The sequence below is a fragment of the Populus trichocarpa genome, chromosome 1 (genome assembly GCF_000002775.5).
Source record: "Populus trichocarpa isolate Nisqually-1 chromosome 1, P.trichocarpa_v4.1, whole genome shotgun sequence".
In the NCBI taxonomy this organism is placed as follows: domain Eukaryota; kingdom Viridiplantae; phylum Streptophyta; class Magnoliopsida; order Malpighiales; family Salicaceae; genus Populus; species Populus trichocarpa.
In genome coordinates, this window is record NC_037285.2 from 47,523,816 (window position 1) to 47,544,043 (window position 20,228).

General features: G+C 36.4%; 2 protein-coding genes across 5 annotated transcripts; both read left to right on the forward strand.

Annotated features, from left to right (window-relative positions):
- Window positions 1-3,005: 3,005 nt before the first annotated feature.
- LOC7490704 (uncharacterized) lies at window positions 3,006-9,505 on the forward strand. Of its 3 annotated transcripts, XR_002977434.2 has the most exons (9): window positions 3,006-4,181; window positions 4,366-4,718; window positions 5,811-6,917; window positions 6,994-7,152; window positions 7,253-7,601; window positions 7,734-7,804; window positions 7,922-8,044; window positions 8,270-8,449; window positions 8,625-8,771. XR_002977434.2 is itself a non-coding variant. In XM_052455498.1 (8 exons), exons 1-8 carry the CDS (start codon window positions 3,239-3,241, stop codon window positions 8,976-8,978), a joined length of 3,510 nt encoding a protein of 1,169 aa, XP_052311458.1. In that variant the 5' UTR covers window positions 3,006-3,238; the 3' UTR covers window positions 8,979-9,505. The 3 variants fall into 3 exon arrangements, 2 of the variants coding, with proteins under 2 accessions (XP_052311458.1, XP_024439817.1); XM_052455498.1 differs by lacking the exon at window positions 8,270-8,449 and having other exon boundaries at window positions 8,574-9,505; XM_024584049.2 differs by lacking the exon at window positions 8,270-8,449 and having other exon boundaries at window positions 8,625-9,505.
- A 1,373-nt stretch (window positions 9,506-10,878) lies between these two features.
- Window positions 10,879-20,169, forward strand: LOC7491406 (ubiquitin carboxyl-terminal hydrolase 9). 2 transcript variants are annotated; one of them, XM_052450058.1, is made up of 14 exons: window positions 10,879-11,116; window positions 11,201-11,406; window positions 12,679-12,915; window positions 13,721-13,868; window positions 14,625-14,684; window positions 14,800-14,898; window positions 15,672-16,064; window positions 16,175-16,315; window positions 16,834-17,004; window positions 17,506-17,763; window positions 17,842-17,984; window positions 18,367-18,930; window positions 19,055-19,325; window positions 19,510-20,169. In XM_052450058.1, exons 2-14 carry the CDS (start codon window positions 11,231-11,233, stop codon window positions 19,672-19,674), a joined length of 2,826 nt encoding a protein of 941 aa, XP_052306018.1. In that variant the 5' UTR covers window positions 10,879-11,116; window positions 11,201-11,230; the 3' UTR covers window positions 19,675-20,169. The 2 variants fall into 2 exon arrangements, with proteins under 2 accessions (XP_052306018.1, XP_024445736.2); XM_024589968.2 differs by having other exon boundaries at window positions 14,803-14,898.
- Window positions 20,170-20,228: the final 59 nt, after the last annotated feature.

Below are 20,228 nucleotides of genomic sequence, written 5' to 3' on the forward strand. Positions count from 1 at the left end.
GTGGCATATAATGACTAAGTGTGATGGATGAATGGTAACTATGATATTTGCATTCACTTTTATTGTCTTCTTAACTTCTTACCTTAGTAGAGTAGAGGTATTACTTTCTATAGTGTAGCCGTGTAGGTAGGGTTGTTGACACCGTACTAGTTTAGTGGCTAACGCTAAAGTGACCGCTGGCTATGAAATATGAACTAGCAAAAGGACATCTTGTCTTGTCTTACATCCCTAGGATATTTTTCTCGAGTTTTTTTGGTTTCGAACATTCTAAAAGAAAAAAAATATAATAAAATAACATAGTTTAATAAAATATTTAGAAAAATAATATTGTTTATAGAGTCGTAAATGATATCTACTATTCATAAGTCACAAATGTCATTTGCGACTCTTTCAAGTTGCAAAATTTGAAAGACACATGGTTTAATTATGAGAAATGAGAGAGAACAAATGAAATAAAGAAAAAAAAATACCTCGGAGACACACCAAAACTCCGATAATGACACCAGCGGTGTCAACGGTGACTAGAGTGGGCCACACGAGCGGCTCCAAGGTAAGTGAGCTCCGATACCTTTGAACAGTTTGTGTGGTCCAATCCGTTCATTGCTTGTGACCTTCTTTAGTGTCATTAGACTAGTCAGAGGTCTTTCCAATAATATCAATGGTATCATATCGGAACTTCGGTGTGCTTCCGAGGACATTTTTTTTCTTTATTTCTTTCTCTCTCCTATCTCCTCCTTGTAATTTGTGAAGAGATAGGAGAGAGAGAGAAAAGTAAAAAAAAAGATCATTGAGGCAAACTGAAGTTCTTATGATGACAACATTAGTATTGTTGAAAATATCTCGATGAGACGAGTCCAATGACATCAAATAAGGTCACAAATGGTGAACAAAGTTGGCAACACGAGTTGTCCAAAAATGTTGGGGCTCGCTTGCTTTTGGGCCGCTTATGTGGCCCACTCCGGTTACCATTGATAACCTTTCTTGGTGTCGTTGGACTCGTTTTGTCAATATTTTTCTAACGCTACCAATGATATCATCATCGGAGTTTTTGTGTGCTTTTTTTTTTCTATTTCTCTTCTTATTGAATATGTGTCTTTAAGAATCGTAAATCACAAATAACAGATGTTATTTGTAACTTTCTAAACTAATACAGTTATTTTATCAATTTTTCTTTTTACATGCTAGAGTCCAACATATATATTCAAGGTGTAGGGATTTTTTCTAGGCTGCTGAAGAATATACCAAGGAAACAAAATGATTGGTTAATGGTGGAGAAAATTGTTTTTGGGGAAATTCATGTAGTTGAAACATCTAGGCATGGGCTCGTGGGAAAAGCTTTCTTGATGATTTGATGTGTTTTGATTTATGGCAGTAGGTCATGATCCCAAAAATTAAGGAATGATTTAAAGTTTTGATAAAAGTGATTGTAAAAAATTGATTCTTTGTTTGATTTTGATTGAGAGCATGGTGGGATGGAATAAAAATTGTATTTTAATTTAATAATAATTTTGAAAGTGTTTATATCTTATGATTGTAAAAAATTGATTCGTTGTTTGATTCTGATTGAGAGCATGGTGGGATGGAATAAAAATTGTATTTTAATTTAATAATAATTTTGAAAGTGTTTATATCTTATGTTTATAGATTTTATAAATCTATATTTTAAAACCATAATAATAAAAATTACTACAATATCAAATATACACTTATTTTTTTTATATTTTATTATAATTGTAATAAAGTTATATAAGATGGGAAAGTAGAATACATTTCCCACCTCAAATTCATACCATTAAAAATTAATTTGAAAATAATTGAAGTAGTTTTATAAAAAATATTTATCTTCAAAGATTTGAGAGATTTTTAGATTTTTAAAAGTGTGGAAGACCATCATACATAAGAAAAACTATTTTCAATAAACATTATAAAGATCACACTTTTAGCACACATGTAATTAAAATATACAATGCATGGATTTATGAGAGGTTTTTTTTGTCATATATAGTATTTAGGCTAAATAATATCATAACATCACATCATTAATCAAATCCAAATAAAACTAGGTAGTTCAACTACAAAATATTACAACCATACAACTTATTAAATACAATTAAACTATAGTAAAACATTAAATAGGTATACAAAACTAGTCTCCAAAGAATGTCTTAAAAACATGTAATAAATTTATATATATATAAAAAAACATCTTAAAATTCTATACAAATCGTTTATATATTTCAACCACTTCATCGCCTTCAATTTATCATAATCTTTTATAATCATAATAACATAATTTTATTAATTTTATACTAGGGGGGTGATCATTTTCGGTTCGGTTCGGTTTTTATAAAAAAAAAAGTAATCAAACCGATTTAAAAAAAACCAAAATGAACCGAAACCAGTTCAAACCGACCTGTTTTGGTTCGGTTTGGTTTTTTATGACAAAAACTGGTTCAAACCGGTTTGGCTTGGTTTTTTCGGTTTGGCTCGATTTTGGCTCGGTTTTTTCTGGTTTGGTTCGGTTTTTTAGTTTGGCTTGAATTTTTTGGTTTGGCTCGGTTTTTTTTCTGGTTTTGGTTCAGTTCGGATTTTTTGGTTTTAGACTTATAAAACCGAAACCGAACCGAACCGGTCGGATTTTTCAAAATTTTAATCAGTTTAATCGGTTTTTTTTCACGGTTTGGTTTTTTCAGTTATTTTTTTTTAATTTTTTTAATTTAATTAATTTTTTGATTTTTTTGCTCATCCTTATTTTACACCAATAAAAACAAAAAAAAAACTCCACATGAAATTTAATTTTTCCAAAACTCTTTTGAAATTCCAAATAAATCAATTAAAAAGATTAAAACCCTTTAGACAGTAATCCATTCTTAATAGCCCAACTCGAACCCATACCATTCCTCAGTCAAGCCCAAGTCTTGTCTGAAAAAAAAAAAAAAAACCGGACGCCAAAAAAAACAAAACACTAATCCTTAAATTCAACTTTCTTCTCTTTCACAGTTCCGCCCATAAAATCATTCATTTCCTCGTGCTCACCCAGACAGATCCCTCCTTACATAAACAAATCCTTAAATTTTGCAATTTCTTTCAAAAACATCCTCAAAAAAACCAGCTTCATCGGAGAAATTCAACGTCAGGCGAGTTCCCCAGGAAAGTTCTTAAATTTACCATGTGATTAGGTTTTTTAAGGGCAGGGTTACGTTTTTGTTTTCTCTTGGGGTGGTTAGGGCATAAAAAAATGAAGGGGAGCCGATCGCACCGGCTCCAGACCCACCACCAGAATGACCCGCATGAGGACTGGGTGGATGGGTCATGGACAGTAGATTGTGTGTGTGGTGTAAACTTTGATGATGGAGAGGAAATGGTGAATTGTGATGATTGTGGCGTGTGGGTACACACGCGATGTTCAAAGTATGTTAAGGGGGAAGAATTGTTTACTTGTGATAAATGTAAGAGGAGGAAGAAGGGGGGTAAAAGTAGTAATAATGATGATAGTGATGAGACTGAGGTTGCGCAGTTATTAGTCGAATTGACGACGAAAACGGTTAGTTTAGAGAATGGTGGTGATGGTGGTGGGGGGAATGTGTGTCACCCGAGGAAAGGGTTGAGGTTGTGGACTGAGATTCCGATGGAGGAAAGAGTTCACGTGCAGGGGATTCCGGGTGGGGATCCTGCTTTGTTTAGTGGGTTTTCGAAGGTTTTCACGCCAGAGTTGTGGAAGTGTGCTGGATATGTTCCGAAGAAATTTAGTTTTCAGTACAGGGAGTTTCCGTGTTGGGATGAGAAGGAGAGGAAGGTGGAGAACAGGAGGAGTGAGGAGGAGAATGAGAATATGGTTGATAAGGGTGCAGGGGTTTTGTTTTCTTTGTCGAAGGAGAGCGTGTTTGGGATGCCGGTGGCAGAGTTAGGTGGCATGAGAGAGAGGGATGAGGGTGGTGGTTGTGAAAGGAAGGTGTATTCGAGAGAGATGAAGAAGTGGGAGGGTGAGGATGGAGAAGTTGGGGGTGCTAATTTTGCAGTGCGAAGGGAGAGAAGTGCACTCAAGCCGGTTGTTGCAAATCCAGGTAAGCGGGGGAAAGAAGATCTTGGGATGTCCATAGATTGGAGTGTAAAGAAGAAGGCTCGAACTGCAGAGAAGGAGATGGAGGCAAAGAAGAGGATTTTTCATGCTTTTAAATCAGGTGATTGGATATGACTTGCTTTGCTTTATTTCCTAATTGTATTGTCTGTCTCTCCTTTTTCTAGCTGTCTAAGTGCACTTATTTCACATTAATGGCATGAAGTTTAGGCATTAGGTCACATCTTGTAGTAGTAGACACACACTTGTTGACTCCAATTCTTTCTTGTTTTTATTCTTATTACTAGCATTTACATCCACCAGTGATGCAAAACCGTTGGAGTTTTATGAAGACAGAGCTCTGAAGTCCTTCAAGAGTGAACTTCAAAGTAATAAGAACAAGAATTTAAAGGACTCTGATATTCAAGAACAGAAGTCAGATAGTTATATAGCAGTAGAAAATGGTGTTGAGAAGCTCAAGAATAACTTGGCAGTGGTTGAGCTGCCCTTGGAAGCACTGTCACCTGACATATCTAGACCTGATTCTTCAACTGGATCTGGATTGAAGGAAGAGAAGTCTAGCCATGAAGTTCTGGTTGCAGTTGAGAGTTCTCCCAAAGAGTTTAATGTATCTTGTGGGAGAATGCCTGTAAAACAAGAGGTATGCCGTGCTCTCTCTCCTTTTTGGTTTTGCCTAGGATAGTACTGTGCTTTGTCTCTTGATGATTGTTATTGGGAGTAGTTTACAGATCCAGAAAACAAACAAGACTACTAGAATAAAGCCAAGAATGACATTTGTAAGTGATGATAATAGTTTAGAATCCCTTGACAGGGAATGAGAAATGACAATATGTGGGAATCTAGCAAAAGCTGAGTTCTGACCAGAGCATACATAACTAGTGATTTGAAATACTGTTTAAATTTGTGTTTCTTTCAAGAAATGCAGCGCATCAATCATGATGCTAGAAGGAAGTAAGAATGTCTCTTTTGAACAACCTTTTGGGTTCTTTGCTTTTTTATGTTTTTGTATGAAAATTGGTTCAGAGGACAAAATCACTAAAACTAAACAAGGGAATCAGCCCTCCTTGTTTGAATCATCAAACAACAGAGGCCCCGTTCTTCTGGCAGATCCTCAAACCAAAAAGGAATTACATCTGCCTCAACCCCAATGTTACTAAAAGAGCAGTACTCCTATTCCCCTAACCATAACATACCTAAGTTTCCAAACCCTTCTCTTAACAGCATATCCATTAATTGGCCATTATGAGCCTTAATTGTCACTGAGTTGCACCATCGAGTTTGAAGACACCAAACTCTTATCATTGAATCCAAGCCCAACACAATGCAATGATAGTCTCTATAACAAGCCTCCTGCAAATCCACATGAAATGCTAACATTTCAGCTCTGATAGCTGTGCACCAGCCAAGCTTCAGTGGAAATCCCCCCATTCCCAGTCCCATCAGCATCATGCAACTGGCCCCTACCCCAGCAAACCCGGATTTAAACCATACATTTTGACACCTTGCCTGTTTTTTTGAGCTCTTAAATTTGACAGGTTACTTCTTCTGTTAGATATGCACATTAGTAGTTTCTCTTGTTCTACAATATGGTGGTTCCTCCTTGTGCCTTATTGATTGACTTTTACATCTTACCTATAACATAGCTCTTTTCTTGGGTGTAATTGTACGTTCACTTCTATGCTTTTAGATTTCACTTGCTGTGTTTGAATGACTTCGTCTGTGCTTGCTATAGGGCAATAACATTCTAAGTGGAAATTTAGATGATAAATTGGAGGGTTCCACTGGAAGAGATGTGCCTGCAGTTGGAGACCCAGCTAGGGCTTCACCAGAAGTTAAAGGCAATCAGATTAATGGTAACAGTGATGCAATTCCAAGTTTTGCACAACCTAGTGTTCAAGTAGAAGTGGATGATGACAACTCTAAGGGGGTCTTGAATTGTCAGTCTCCTCATGGTGATGCAAAAGATGCAAGGATATCTTATGAAAACATATCTGAAAATTCAAAAATGAATGATGCAACATTAGGTGGTTCATCAAATGACCATAAGGTTCAAGAGGTTGACAGAAATATGGAAGCAGTCCCTCTTTGTCACATGGATAAAGCTAATGAGTTATCTGATGATCCTTGTCAGCATAAACGAGAATTGGAAAGATCTGAAGGCTCAATGGAAATGCAACAATGTCCTCCAGAACCCAAAAATGGTACAGAGGCTGCTGAAGAACTGTCAAAATCAGGTGAAACTATCTCAAGCACTCCAGCACTACTCAATCACCGTAAAATGGTTGTTTGTGTTGGAAAGTCATCTTCTACTTCATCCACTGTGATGAACTCCAAAATGCCTGCCTCTGGCAATTTTAGATCTCCAGATACTTTGAATTTTAGTTCTAACACTAAGCAGCAAGTTATACCTGACAGCAGTACTAGCATTAAGAAAGATCGAGCTACAAGTGAGATAGTGAAAGACGGAGAAAGGCTTGACTTGTCAACAAAAACAGTAAAAGAGTGTCCAAAATCCTCTATGAATTCTGCTTCAAAATTGTTGCACTCAAGCAAGAGTTCGCATACATCTGTTCCTAAGAGAACCAATTCAGATTCCAAAGATTCCATGCATTACTCGTCCCCTAAAGCATCTTTGGCACAGAATTCTGGTGATACTGTTGGATCACTGCAAATTGAGACAGCTTCACTTGCACAAAATAAGGCAACAGTATCAGGATTACCCCTAAGAGCTGAAAAGCTTAATCAGTCTAATGGCCAGTCATGTTCTAAGACAAGTCATGCATTGTCAACGAATCCTTCCGTTCCTATCAATTCTCCTGCAGCTTTAAGTGATGAAGAGGTGAAAACAAATTGCAAGCTCTTCTAAATATGGTTGGTTTTGTTCTCATTTTCATTTTCTTTTCTTTTTGTGACAGCTTGCTTTGCTTTTACATCAAGAACTCAATAGCTCTCCTAGAGTACCTCGTGTTCCACGTGTTCGCCATGCTGGTGGTTTACCACATTCAGCTTCTCCAACTGCAACAAGTGCGCTGATGAAGCGTGCATCTAGTTCTGGAGCGAAAGATCATAGCTCGGTAAGATGTATTTCCACAACAAGATGATTTTCTTATAGTATTTCCTTATTAAGGTTATGCAGTGGTGCTTGAAAATGATCTGTGATTCATCATTGTTCAGGCTTCTAGAAGAAAAGGTAAGGATACATCAAAAGATGGGTTTCGCCGTAATCAGGAGCCTGATGAAGAGGCTAAGAAGACTGACAGACCATCTTCTTCTGATCAGAGGAGGCAAGATACAGGATATAAAGCTGACTCAGTGTCGAAGAGAGGGGATAATGGATCTCCGACAGCAGTACATTCTGTCAAGAACAATATCCCTCCTGCCTCCACCTCAACTGCTAACAGTGGCCCATCTTCCTCTACGGAGGTTAATGACCATCATTTATCATCTAGACGTAATTCACCCAGGAATATTTCTGATGAGGAGACAGGCACTGTTCGGGCTCCTGTTCATCGCACTCTACCAGGTAGCTACCTCGCTGGAATTTAAATTCCGTGTCAGTTTAGGGCCAAAAGGATATAATAACAACAAATGAGGCTGTTTCTTTTTAATTGCTCAGTTAATAACTTAATTTGCATTTTCCTTGCATCATCCATAGGGTTAATCAACGAGATCATGAGTAAAGGCAGGCGCATGACATATGTGGAGCTCTGTAATGCTGTTTTACCGGTATGGTTACTTTTATTTAATTAATCGCTTGTTATTTTCTGCATGTTTGTTTCGTGAAGCTTTGATCCTGAGTAAAACAAAGCAGATTTCCTTCATTCATTGTGATTCCATTTGCAGCACTGGCATAACTTGAGGAAGCATAATGGAGAACGCTATGCATATTCAAGTCCATCTCAGGCCGTTCTTGATTGCCTGAGGAATCGACAAGAATGGGCTCAATTGGTGGATCGTGGTCCCAAGGTACACAAACTGTTTTTTTTTTTGTTGTTTTTAAATCACATGAAACGGTGTTTTACTGCGCAAAGTCTCCGATGCTGGTTGCCATTAAAGTATGCCATCAACCCATACTTAAAGATGATTTTTGACCAAATTAGATAATATTCAATTGTACCACATGCTTTGATAAACTGTAAGTGGGGATATTTAGTGATGCATTCTCGTTTACAATCAATGCATGTTTTTCAGTCATTTCAACCCTTGGTGGTTTGATCTTTCTGATTGTCTAATACTGGTGCCTAAGGAGCATTGGGAAGGCTTTTATTTGACCTTGGTTTTGGCCAACTCTGGTCTTTAAGTAATGCTGGTGGTGTTGCATATCCATATATATCCACATGGATTTTTAAAAAGCCAATTGGGGAAAGTAAGGTAACTGGATGACTGTAATACTGATTCTGATACTTTCTTTCGGTAATCATTTACAAATTTCAAGTAGGATTTTATGGATCGTCTTCACCTTGAATTTGCTTAATACTTAGTGCCCTTGGATCAGCTGTACTTCCTAATTATCAATCAAATCTGGCTTTTGATCATTCTGTACCAGACAAATTCAAGTAGAAAACGGCGCAAGTTTGATCCTGATGAATCAGAAGATAATGACTATGGCGAGGTAAGAACTACCAAAGGAGGAGAAAGCAAAAGGCTTGAGTCACAAAGAGAAGAGGTTCCCAAGGGCAAGCGAAAAGCAAGGAAACGAAGGCGACTGGCACTGCAAGGAAGAGGTATAAAGGATGTCAGGAAACGGCAGAAGGCAGACATGCTCACTGATGATGATAGTGGCCTATTTTCTAATTCAAGTAACGAGACATTGTTTAGCGAGGACGAGAGTCAAGACAATGGAGCAGGCGTGACTGGAAGTGAGGCCACAGCTAGTTCAGATGATACAGAAACCTCATAGCAGTGACTCCTTACAGCAGCTGCTTCTTGGTTTCAGCCAAGTCCTGCGTCCACCACATGGGGTTAATATTGTGCAGCTACCACATCACATGGGGTTAATATTGTGCAGCTACCACATCGCATTTAGTTTTGGAGGATGCCTCGGAATCCTTTTGTAATTTTGTGAATGGATATGTGTCCGCGACCTTACTGAGTTACATTTGGTCATTAATTTTCCTGGCCACCAATTTGCAGGTGCAAGATGAAAGCTGGAGCCAAACTTGTAATGCTAGTGTACATATGAATTGTTGTAGCTTTTGTAGCAATATGTTATAAGAGGCCATCTTTTATGTAGAGGCGTAGCAGCCATTGTATTAGAGTAGATTCTGCAAAATTTAGAAAAGAAGCAGCTCGTTTGTAAGCTTCTTTAGAATCAGCAGGTTTACTTAGGTGCAAAGAATCCCTTGGATTCCATGTATCAAAAACCACAAGTAACGTGGAGATTTGCTTCATTTGCGAAGCTGCGAATCATTTTGTTCTTGATGTGAACTCACCGGATTCTTTTCTTGTCCAGCATTCCTTGCCGGGCAATTCACCTCTCTCTTCCCTTTCAACCTAAAACTGGTCAAACTGCAAAGAAATGGTTCGAATTTCAGAGGTTTAATGAGAAAACTACAATTTCAATGCTCAACCTTGATTTTTATTCAATTTGATACAATTGTGATGGGATTTGTTTTATTATTTATTGAGTTCTTTGTCTAATGTGGGATTTTAAATGTGTCAACTGGGATTTAGTCAAATAAACAAATCCAAATATTTTCACTTGGATGAAATATATACTATGCAACATATAAAAACTAAAAAATTGGCATCAACTACTACTTTTTCCCACAAAAACCGGCCATGGTGGAGGCTTTCCAAATTTGAATTTTGATAAATATTCTATGTTTACTAGGTTTATTGTTTCTTTAATTCGGTCCAAGTTGTTCACATTCAACCTCTAATTTGTATGAATATTTAATGACAAGAAAATGACCCTTTCCATAATTTTTAAAACCACTTACTAAATTCACTTGACATAAGTATTGAATCGCTGATTAAATAGGTTAAACCGAATTGATTTAAATTATTTAAATTTTTTATTTTTAAAAAATTTAAAATAATATTATTTTTAATTTATTTTAAAAAAAATTGAGAATTAATTCGAGTTTTTAAACAAATCTTGTTAGATTAGCTCTTTTTTATTTTTTTTAAAATCATCTTAAGTTAGATCCTGAATTAATTAAATTTTAAATTAACTTGTCCGTCAATCTTAATTAAATAATAATGGATAAATGCATGAAAACCACAAAAGAATCTACTAGAAATCTCTCGGCCAAAAAGGGGAGCTCAGCACTCACATGCGAGGTAGTTGAAACTTTATCTTTTCTACCTTCCATAAATTAAAAAAACAAAATCCATAATATAAAATTTAGAAATCAAAATCATCAATTCCATTTAATTACATCAATCAAGGGTCATTTAGCATGTTTAAATTCTTAATAAAAATATTTAAGAATTAATGAATGACTCACCCGTCATTTTTAAAGGAAATTCTAAACAGAACAAATAAATAAATAAATAATACAACAACAAATTTAGAGTTTTTTAATAAAAAATTAAAAAATCACATGGTATACTATTCTAATCCCTGTAGACTTTGCAATATTCCACTTTGGTCCCTATAGTTTAAATTTCCTCAATATCAACTTTAGAGTTTCCACATGGTTTCAATTTGAACTCTTGCTATTAAATAGCTAGCACCAACCAAAAGTTAACATACCTTTAAAGGGTTTTTTTTAATAATATTTTACTCGAAATTAGCTAATTAATTATTTTTCCCCCCTCTATAAAACGGTTCGTGGCAGCCTCAAGTTATAAAAAGACAGCAAGATGGTTGAAAAGACACCCCCCCCTCTCTCTCTCCAATTTTATCTCTCTAAATTCTTGCTATTCATAAATTCCTCCATAATCTCTTCATAATAACAAATCAAACCCATAAATCTAGGGTTTCCTTCTATCTCGAATTTCAAATCCACCCCTCCCCCCCCCAAAGAAAAAGAAGAGAAAATTGCAGTCTCTCAAATCCGCTACTGGATCTCCACGAAATTGAATTTCAAAGTACGTAAATTCCAAATCCGAATCCATTTCCTTTTTCTTGAGATGTTAATGATTACTAATCACTGTTTGATTATTGGAATGTAGAGAGTGATTAAGAAGATTAAGAGAGAAATCATGACGATGATTGATTCAAGTTGTTTAATGGAGAATGGAGGAGGAGTTGGAGGAGGAGGAGGAGGAAGTTGTTTGCCGTGTACGCCTGAAGAAGAGAAACAGATCGTTGAGGAGTTGAATCGTGAAGCTGAACGTGATTTGAAAGAAGGGAATTTGTATTTTGTTGTTTCTTCTAGGTAATTTTGAACTTTCTTTTTTTTGTATCTTTTGTTGATTTGTTAGTAATTCTTATTGGATTTTGAGTTGCATGATTCAATCGTTGTATTTTTTAATTTTGAACTTTATTTTTTTTTAATCTTTTTCTAGATTTGATTGTAATTCTTACTGGATTTTGAGCTGCATGATTTAATCGCTGTATTTTTTTTAAATCTGTGGATATCTTATTTTTGTTTGGGTAGGTAACGAATGTGTTCAAGAGATTCTTTGAATAACTGGGTTATCCAAAAAAAAAAAAAAACCCTTGTGCAATGATTATCAGTTCTAGCTACATTTTTGCGTTTTGTATCTGCATGTGTTTATTTTTTTCGAACTCATCTTGGTGAGTTAATTTTTTTTTTTTAACTTAATTTGAATGAGATTTGTGCACGTGTTGTGCTTGATAAGTTTTATGGAAATCATGCTGATAATGGTTGGTTAGGCTAATAATACATGTGTTTTTATATATTCTTTGAATAGAGGGGTTATTCTTTATCCAATGGAGAAAAAACCTTTTTGGCAATGATTGCAAAATTTTATGGAAAGACATTGCTTTTATGCTTGACTGGGCAAGTAAGGCATGTATTTTAAGGGAATTTTTGAAAGAAACTAAGTCTTTTAATTTTACAATGTCAATCCATTCAGTTATTTTAGGCTAGTTAGGTGTGTGTGTGTGTGTGTGTTTTAAGGGAATTTTTGAAAGAAACTAAGTTTTTTATTTTTGTGTGTGTGCGCGCGCGCGTGCCTAAAAAGGCACGTTCAATGGTTGCAAAATTTTACGGAAAGGTACTGCAGTTATGCTTGATTGGGCTTGGAAGGCATGTATTTTAAGGGATCTTTGGAATGATTAGGTTAAAATAGAAACTAACTTTATAATTTTACAATGTCAACCTGTTCAGCTATTATTAAGGCTAGTTAGGCATGCTAGATATGGTGTGTGCTGTCTTACTGCCTGAAAGGCATGTGCCGCTGTGATTTAAGTTGGCTGATGTTTTGTGCACGTGTTGAGGTTGATCAATTTTATTGAAAATTTTCATTTTTTCATTGTTACTTTTTTTACCAAACTTGACTGGTTTAGCTACAATTAGGCTAGTTAGGTAGCCTAAATATGATAAGGGTACATTGTTATTGCCTTAGGGATTTGAGGTATGCTTACCATAATAACGTGATTCTTTTTCACTTCTTAATAATTGAAGTTGTTTTTTCAATTAAGAACTTGCATGGTTGTGATTGGGTTTTCTTTTGCTGTGTAGGTGGTTCTCGAAATGGGAGAGATATGTTGGTCAAGGCTTTGTTGACAACTTGGATAATGGGAAATCTTTGGAGTCTCAAGATTTGGATGCTGAAAGACCTGGGCCAATTGATAACTCTGATATAATTGAGGGTGGGAGTGGTAATGAGGGTGATGAACTGGAGCTTGTTAGAGCACTGTTGGAAGGAAAGGACTATGTATTAGTTCCTAAGAAAGTTTGGGAGAAGCTTGTCCAGTGGTAAGGAATTTTTCTTATTTATTTTCCTTGTTGAATTGACTGTTTCACTTGCCAAAATAAAAACGGAAATTCATTAATTTGGATGTGATAAAATATGTAGAAAAAAGTGATGTATACTTGGTACATTTCTGGAAGTTATAAACAGCTTGGTAGTAATTGTTGAGTGTTATACAAGTATGCTGACTTGGATTGATTGTTACTGTTAGTGGTTGAATTCCACATTGGTAAGGTAGGGATCTTGATTCTTGTTATGATTTTATGTGTTATGGTCTTGCTGCCCAATGGCTTAGGCTTTTTGAGTGACTGAATCAAACATTTGTAGAGTAGGAATTTGATAAGGTCTATGTGTGTTATGATCTTACCACCTGAAGGCTTGGGGTTTGACATTTGGAAATTTATGATGACTTTATTTTTTAATCCTTTGTCCGCAAAATGTTGTGCTATCTTAGCCCACGTTAATATTTGGTATTGATATTTTTAGCTGCAGGCTCACAGGTGATTTGGAAGTTTGTTCGAAATCATTAATTTTCTAAATCATTGTAGTGAATGTAGACAGTGCTTCTTTTCTCTATCTAGTTTATATGGAAACACTCTGCATTAATCTCTAAGTAACTTAGCGATTGAATTTTGAATGGATGCAGAATCTATGAATGAGCTTAATTGTTTAAAATTTTAACTTGAATCTCTCCCTCCCCCCCTCCCTCCCTCTCTCAATCACACACACACACACACGCTCTTTTGGCTGTATTTTTAAACTACTATTTGTCTTTGTGAGCTGATCCTATTTTTTTATTCTTTCTTTTAGGTATAAAGGAGGACCAACATTGCCAAGAAAGATGATATCTCAGGGTGTTTTTAACAGAAAGCAGTTCAATGTGGAGGTCTATCCGCTTTGCCTCAAGTTAATTGACCCCAGAGATGATAGTGAATCAACTATACGGATAAGCAAAAAAGTAATGTCATTTTCTTTTTGCTTTTCCTTTTGTTTTTCTTTACTCTGTCATCGCAATATTTAAGATGGTTCTGTTCAACACGTTGCTATTTGCATGAAATATCATTTTTCTCACATATAAAGTTCTTATGTGTTTAATTAATGTTCATTAGATCATGGCTTTGGCTGGGTGAGTCTTCGGCTCATTGGTTTACTAGATTGCCAGATTTCTTATTGTTTGAGTAACTTCTCAGATATTACATACTGCAACATCATTGTGATTACCTCTTCAATTTTCCATGCTTCTACTGTCACTTTTTGACATCTTCCAATGACAATGAAGTTGGTGCATGTTAACTGTTTAATTGCATCAACTTTGATACAAGGCATATATAATAGGTGCACAAACACGCAGGTAGTGCAAGTTAACACTTGCATTGCATCATAGTGGGGATTCAATTTATTGTTTCTATGCATAGGAGATATTTGAGTGACTCTTGGTTTTGTAAGGATCTGCCAAGTCTTTGGCTTTGAAGGTTATGATATGATGCTGAGTAGAAAAACTGGGTTTATCAAATTTGTATTTTATCTTCCTGAATTTCTGATTATAGATGATCTATTTGTTTGAGTTTTTGTAATATTTGCAGAAATGACTCTGAAAGTGTGGTTTTGCAGTTTTTGAATAATTGATTCAAGGTCCTCTTTATGTTGGACGCAGTCCTTTTATTCAAGTTATCTGTTGTAGACTATCCAGGTTCTAACTTGCTTTCTTTTTTAGGCTTCTCTGCAAGAGCTCTATGAGAGGGTTTGCTCAGTTAGAAGAGTAGAGCGTGAAAAGGTTTGTTTTATGTTTTGGTTTTTGCTCTATGTACTTTTACTTCTTTTTGGATGCTGAAGGCCTGGTTCTTTTTTTTACCTTTCCCCCTTGATTTTCTGATTCTAATGCATGTTAGCAGGCCTCTATATGGGACTACTTCAATAAGCAAAAGATTTCACAGTTGAGCGATTCAAACCAAACCTTGGAGGAATTAAACTTGCAGATGGATCAAGAGGTGTGTAGTTTGGTATCATTGTATATATGGTGGATAACTGGTTTCAATTCTGGTACTCGTTTTTTGGTTTTATATAACAATAATTTGCAATTTCCCACTATCTTTTTTTTCAAGAAAAAATAAACCTTTTATCATGGCCAGTAACTAATGAGTTTTTATGCTGTCTTATAATTGAAAGTTGAAACACAGACATGCGCTTGAGCACACACATGCATCTTTTGAGGAATTATACATTGCACCAAATGCTTAAGACAGCATGTTAATAATGCTTCTGATTTTCATTCCATCTTTAAATTTTTTGCCACATTGGACTTTTAGTAATTTGATTGACTTTAGTTCTATTTCATAAGACATTTTAACAGTTCTAGAACTTGACTCACATTCTAACCAGGCTCTAGAAAGTCCAACATAATTACTATGAGAGTCTTAATTCCAAGTTGCAGCTTTCTTAAAGAGACAAGCATTAACTTAAGGAGAGACTCCTTAAGTAAAATTATTGTCGTGTCTAATAACTTCAACTTATTCCTCTAGTCATTGCCTAAGTGATGTAAAACATCAATGGAGATTACTAATGCACTATTGGAACCAACTTTTCACTGATGATAACCCAACTTGCACAACTTTTGTTAATCTAAATAGACATTTGTAATGCCGTGCATGGATGCATAATTCTTTTGTGATTTAGTGCTTTTTTTATCCTGTGGGATTAGCTTCCCATTGGTCATGGGAGTTGATTGATTACCATGGTTGATGCATCCTCTTCTTTTTCACAGATTCTTTTGGAGCTGAAAGAAGATAGTTCTCCTTCTCAATCTGGAAAGGATTCGACAGGGAATGAGTTAGCAGTGGTAACCTTGGAACCTCCAAGGTCCCCCGTGTCGATTGCAGGGGGGCCAGTCATGTCAAATGGTCACTCGAGTAGTTATAGCTTGAACTTACAGCCAGGAAGTGCCTTAAACTCATCATTCACAGATATGGACAATGGATTTGGTGCTAGCTCTGTTAGGAGAGTAGAGAAGGGAGGTTTGGCAGGACTGCAGAATATGGGAAATACTTGCTTTATGAATAGTGCTTTGCAATGCTTAGTCCACACACCTCAACTTGTTGAGTATTTCTTGCAAGATTACTCTGAGGAAATCAACACACAGAATCCTTTAGGAATGCATGTAGGTGGCTTTGCTTATTTATTGTCATCTGCTGGCTATTCCATTTTGATTTTTTGAAGGACACTAGCTTTATTCTTACACTATTGCTAACTTATGTTTTAGCTGTGTAGGGTGAACTTGCACTTGCATTTGGTGACTTGTTGAGGAAACTGTGGTCCTCAGGCCGGACTGCCGTTGCACCGCGTGTATTTAAGGGAAAACTAGCACTATTTGCTCCTCAATTCAGTGGTTATAATCAACATGATTCTCAAGTTAGTACTCTGTGATTTCTACTTTCTTATTTTACTGCAATAATATTAATAGCATAATTCAAATTTTAAATGCTCTGTTTGTTACCGATGAGCTTGTAGGCATAGCTCAGTAGTACTCTTGCAAAAGCAAGAGGAATGAGGTCTCAAGTCTTAATCCCACCTTTCACAAAACTCTAACAAAAGTTGGATCTCTCGCATAAAAAAGTGCTTTAGTAGCTCCAAATATTTCTGGCCCAAGTGTTTACATGTCCTTGAGTTTATCAAAACTATGAATGAGAAAAGATTGCATCCTCAATTTTTCTCTTATGCATTCAGAACTCTGGGTTCTTAATTATATGATTTGTTAGCGACCTGTACAATAATTTAGACACACGGACTAGTGATGACTTGACATGTGATGGGGTGTGCCTTGGCACTTGATTTTTTTTTGTTTTTTTAATTGTTAATTCTCATTGTCTTGAATGATGATAGGTGATATTTCACAATTTCCATTGTTGATGGAATCCTTTCTTTTTTAGGAACTTCTTGCTTTTTTGCTGGATGGGCTGCATGAAGATTTGAATCGTGTCAAGCAGAAGCCTTACATTGAAATGAAGGATTGGAGTGGTGAACCAGACGAGGAAATTGCAGACGAGTGCTGGAGAAATCACAAGGCTCGGAATGACTCAGTTATTGTGGATGTTTGCCAAGTAAGGAAGTGTTATATTTTCGTCTGTTTCTATGGTTGCATAATAAGTGTCAATAGAATTTTCATAAATGAACTCATTTTGTAATATCCCCAACTAGTTTGGGACCGAGTCTTGGTTGTTGTTGAGCTCTTTTTATAACATCTAATTATGAGGTCCTCATCACACAATGATCTTAGTTACTTAAACCTGGTTTACTGTCTTTGTTTGATGCTTATGTATGCCTGAACTGTAGAACTAGAAGTACCAGCTATGCCAATATTCAGATTAGTAAGGAAATGGTGAGACTTCCAACCTGTTTAAGAATGCAATTCATTTCTTATGAATATTTAATATCATTTAGTTTTCTACTTGTTTCCTTCAATTGGTGATGAGAAATTGGCCCATAATATTGTTATTTAAATGTAACTCAGTTTTGCATCTCAAAGTTTAGCTCTCGAAATCTAGTATGGATTATTGTTTTCAGTCACTGACCTTTTGGCTATGTTGGAAAATAATTCTCAGGGTCAATATAAGTCAACGCTAGTTTGCCCAATTTGCAGCAAAATTTCAGTTACTTTTGACCCCTTCATGTATTTGTCGTTGCCACTGCCTTCAACTGTCACTCGGTCAATGACAGTAACAGTGTTTTATGGTGATGGAAGTGGCCTTCCAATGCCATACACCATTTCAGTGCTAAAACATGGTAATTGTAGAGATCTTAGCCAGGCACTGGGAACTGCATGCTGTTTGAAAGGTGGAGAAAGCCTTCTGCTGGCAGAAGTAAGAAGTTTTCTCTTTAACTTCATTCTTTCTAGTTACACTGTTAAGTGGCTAAAGTGTCAGACCTTTTCTTATCAGGTATTTGATCACAAGATTTATCGTCTGCTGGAAAATCCTTTTGAACCATTGGTCTCTATAAAGGATGAAGATCGTATTGTGGCCTATCGATTTTCTGGAAAGGGAACAGGAAGAAGGAAATTGGAAATTATTCATCGGGATAAGTGAGTTACGTCCTCAGAGGCTGTTAGGTTTTTTTATTGGAGAACTGATAAATAATTGTTGTTACTTGTTAGTAGTTGTGCCACGGGATTAGTCATGAATATGTTTTGTTGCAATGATAGTGATCATTCATATTCCAAGTGGCTGTCCATAATGTGTTGCACATCATCACCGATAAATAATTGCAGGCAAATAATGTCTTAAATTATGGTTTTGAACTAGTAAGGATGTGTTCTTCCCAGCAGGGAATGGGTCCAACAGTGGGTAGACAGGGGGAGAAGCTGGATGCTTTCCTTGGCTGTTGTTTATTTATGTTTTTCTCTCTATTTCTTCTTATTCTTCATTTCTTTCACTTCTTTGAAATGAAGTTTTATGGTTTCACAGGTCCACTCTGGAATTACTGAAGGGAAATGTTGGGAAATCTTTTGGCACACCTCTGATAACTTACATGGATGATGACTCACCAACTGGAGCTGATATCTATTTAGCTGCTTGTAAACTTCTCTCACCTTTGAAAAGAGCATGTTCCCCTACTATGGCTCATAGTGGCAAGGAGAATGGTTTGCTTTCAGAGGCTAATGCTGAAACATCAAGTAGCTGCAATGGTCAATGTGAACCTCCTAGAGACCAATCCATGGGTGACACAGAACTAGAGGACACATCTAGCCAGGAATTATCATTCCAGCTCTTTTTGACTGATGATCGGTATTCAAGCTGCAAGCCAATCTTTAAGGATTCTGTCATAAACTCTGGAAATCAAATAAAGGTTGTCGTCGAGTGGACTGAGAAAGAACAGAAATTATACGATTCCAGCTATCTGAAGGATCTCCCCGAGGTTTATCATAAGACTGGGTATACAACAAAGAAAACCCGACAGGAAGCTGTCTCTTTATTTTCATGCCTGGAGGCATTCTTGACAGAAGAGCCTCTTGGGCCCGATGACATGTGGTATGATGGTTCTTTATAAAAAAAACGACTCTGTTACATTTCCTGTGAGAATATTCTTTGGATACCTGGCGAAAGCACTTCACATTTAACTATATTTGTGACAATGCACTTTATTTTGGTGCAGGTATTGTCCTAGCTGTAAAGAACATAGACAAGCTACCAAGAAACTTGACTTGTGGATGTTGCCAGATATACTTGTTTTTCACTTGAAACGGTTCTCATACAGCAGATACCTGAAGAACAAACTGGATACTTTTGTGGATTTCCCTATTCACAATCTTGATTTGAGTAAATATGTGAAAAAGAACGATGGACATTCTTTCACGTACGAGCTATTTGCCATCAGCAACCATTACGGTGGTCTAGGTGGAGGGCACTATACTGCATTTGCCAAGGTAAATGAAGACTCGGGGTGCAGCAGTTGCCCCTTAGTCCAGTCATCTTGGACCCTATCAAACTACTCTATGATTTTATATAATACCCAGAAGGCCCATCATCATAATTATAGCATGTCTGTGATGAATTTTCAGACACTGATTTTCTCCGAGCTCTTAAGTTTTTTGTTCACCTACTGTGCAGTTGATTGATGAGAATAGATGGTACAGTTTCGACGATAGCCGAGTTTCTCCAGTTAATGAAGATGACATCAAGACATCAGCAGCGTATGTCTTGTTCTACCGAAGAGTCAGGACTGAATCAAAGGCTGAATCGGGAGAGACATCACAAGTTGAAGCTGGTTCGTAAAATGCTATGCGGTCACTCTGGGGTTTGGATCATAATGTTCCATACCACATTGGCCAGCTTCATGGGACATAATTCCGCCTAGCAATCCTGCAAGTTACCATTAGAGGAAGCTCTACTCATGGATTGCCTTCAAGGAAAAGAAATTGCAAAACGTAGCAGGCAATTAGTTTACCATATTTTTTTAATTCTTGGGGAGAGATTTTGGCTCTCTATTAGGCAGCTTATTGATCATCCTCTTATCAATATTAGTCGGCGCAGCCGTTTTTTCTTGCCTTTTTTGCATTACACCCAGACTTCCCCTAGTGATTGGATTACAAATCTAGAAGACTCGCCATGCCTTTCGGTTTCTATCGACATGGCATAAAACAATCACCGGTGTAGATTCACAGTGCTGTAAAATTAGATCAAGGGCATTGAATCTGAAATAAGATTGTATTTTTCGCTCTTAGACAGTATTATCATATAAATTTTTTTTAACCTTCGAAAGACCTTAAATATCTGCCTTGTGGATCCAAATCTGATTGATTATGCTGTCATTATAATGCATTTTGGGT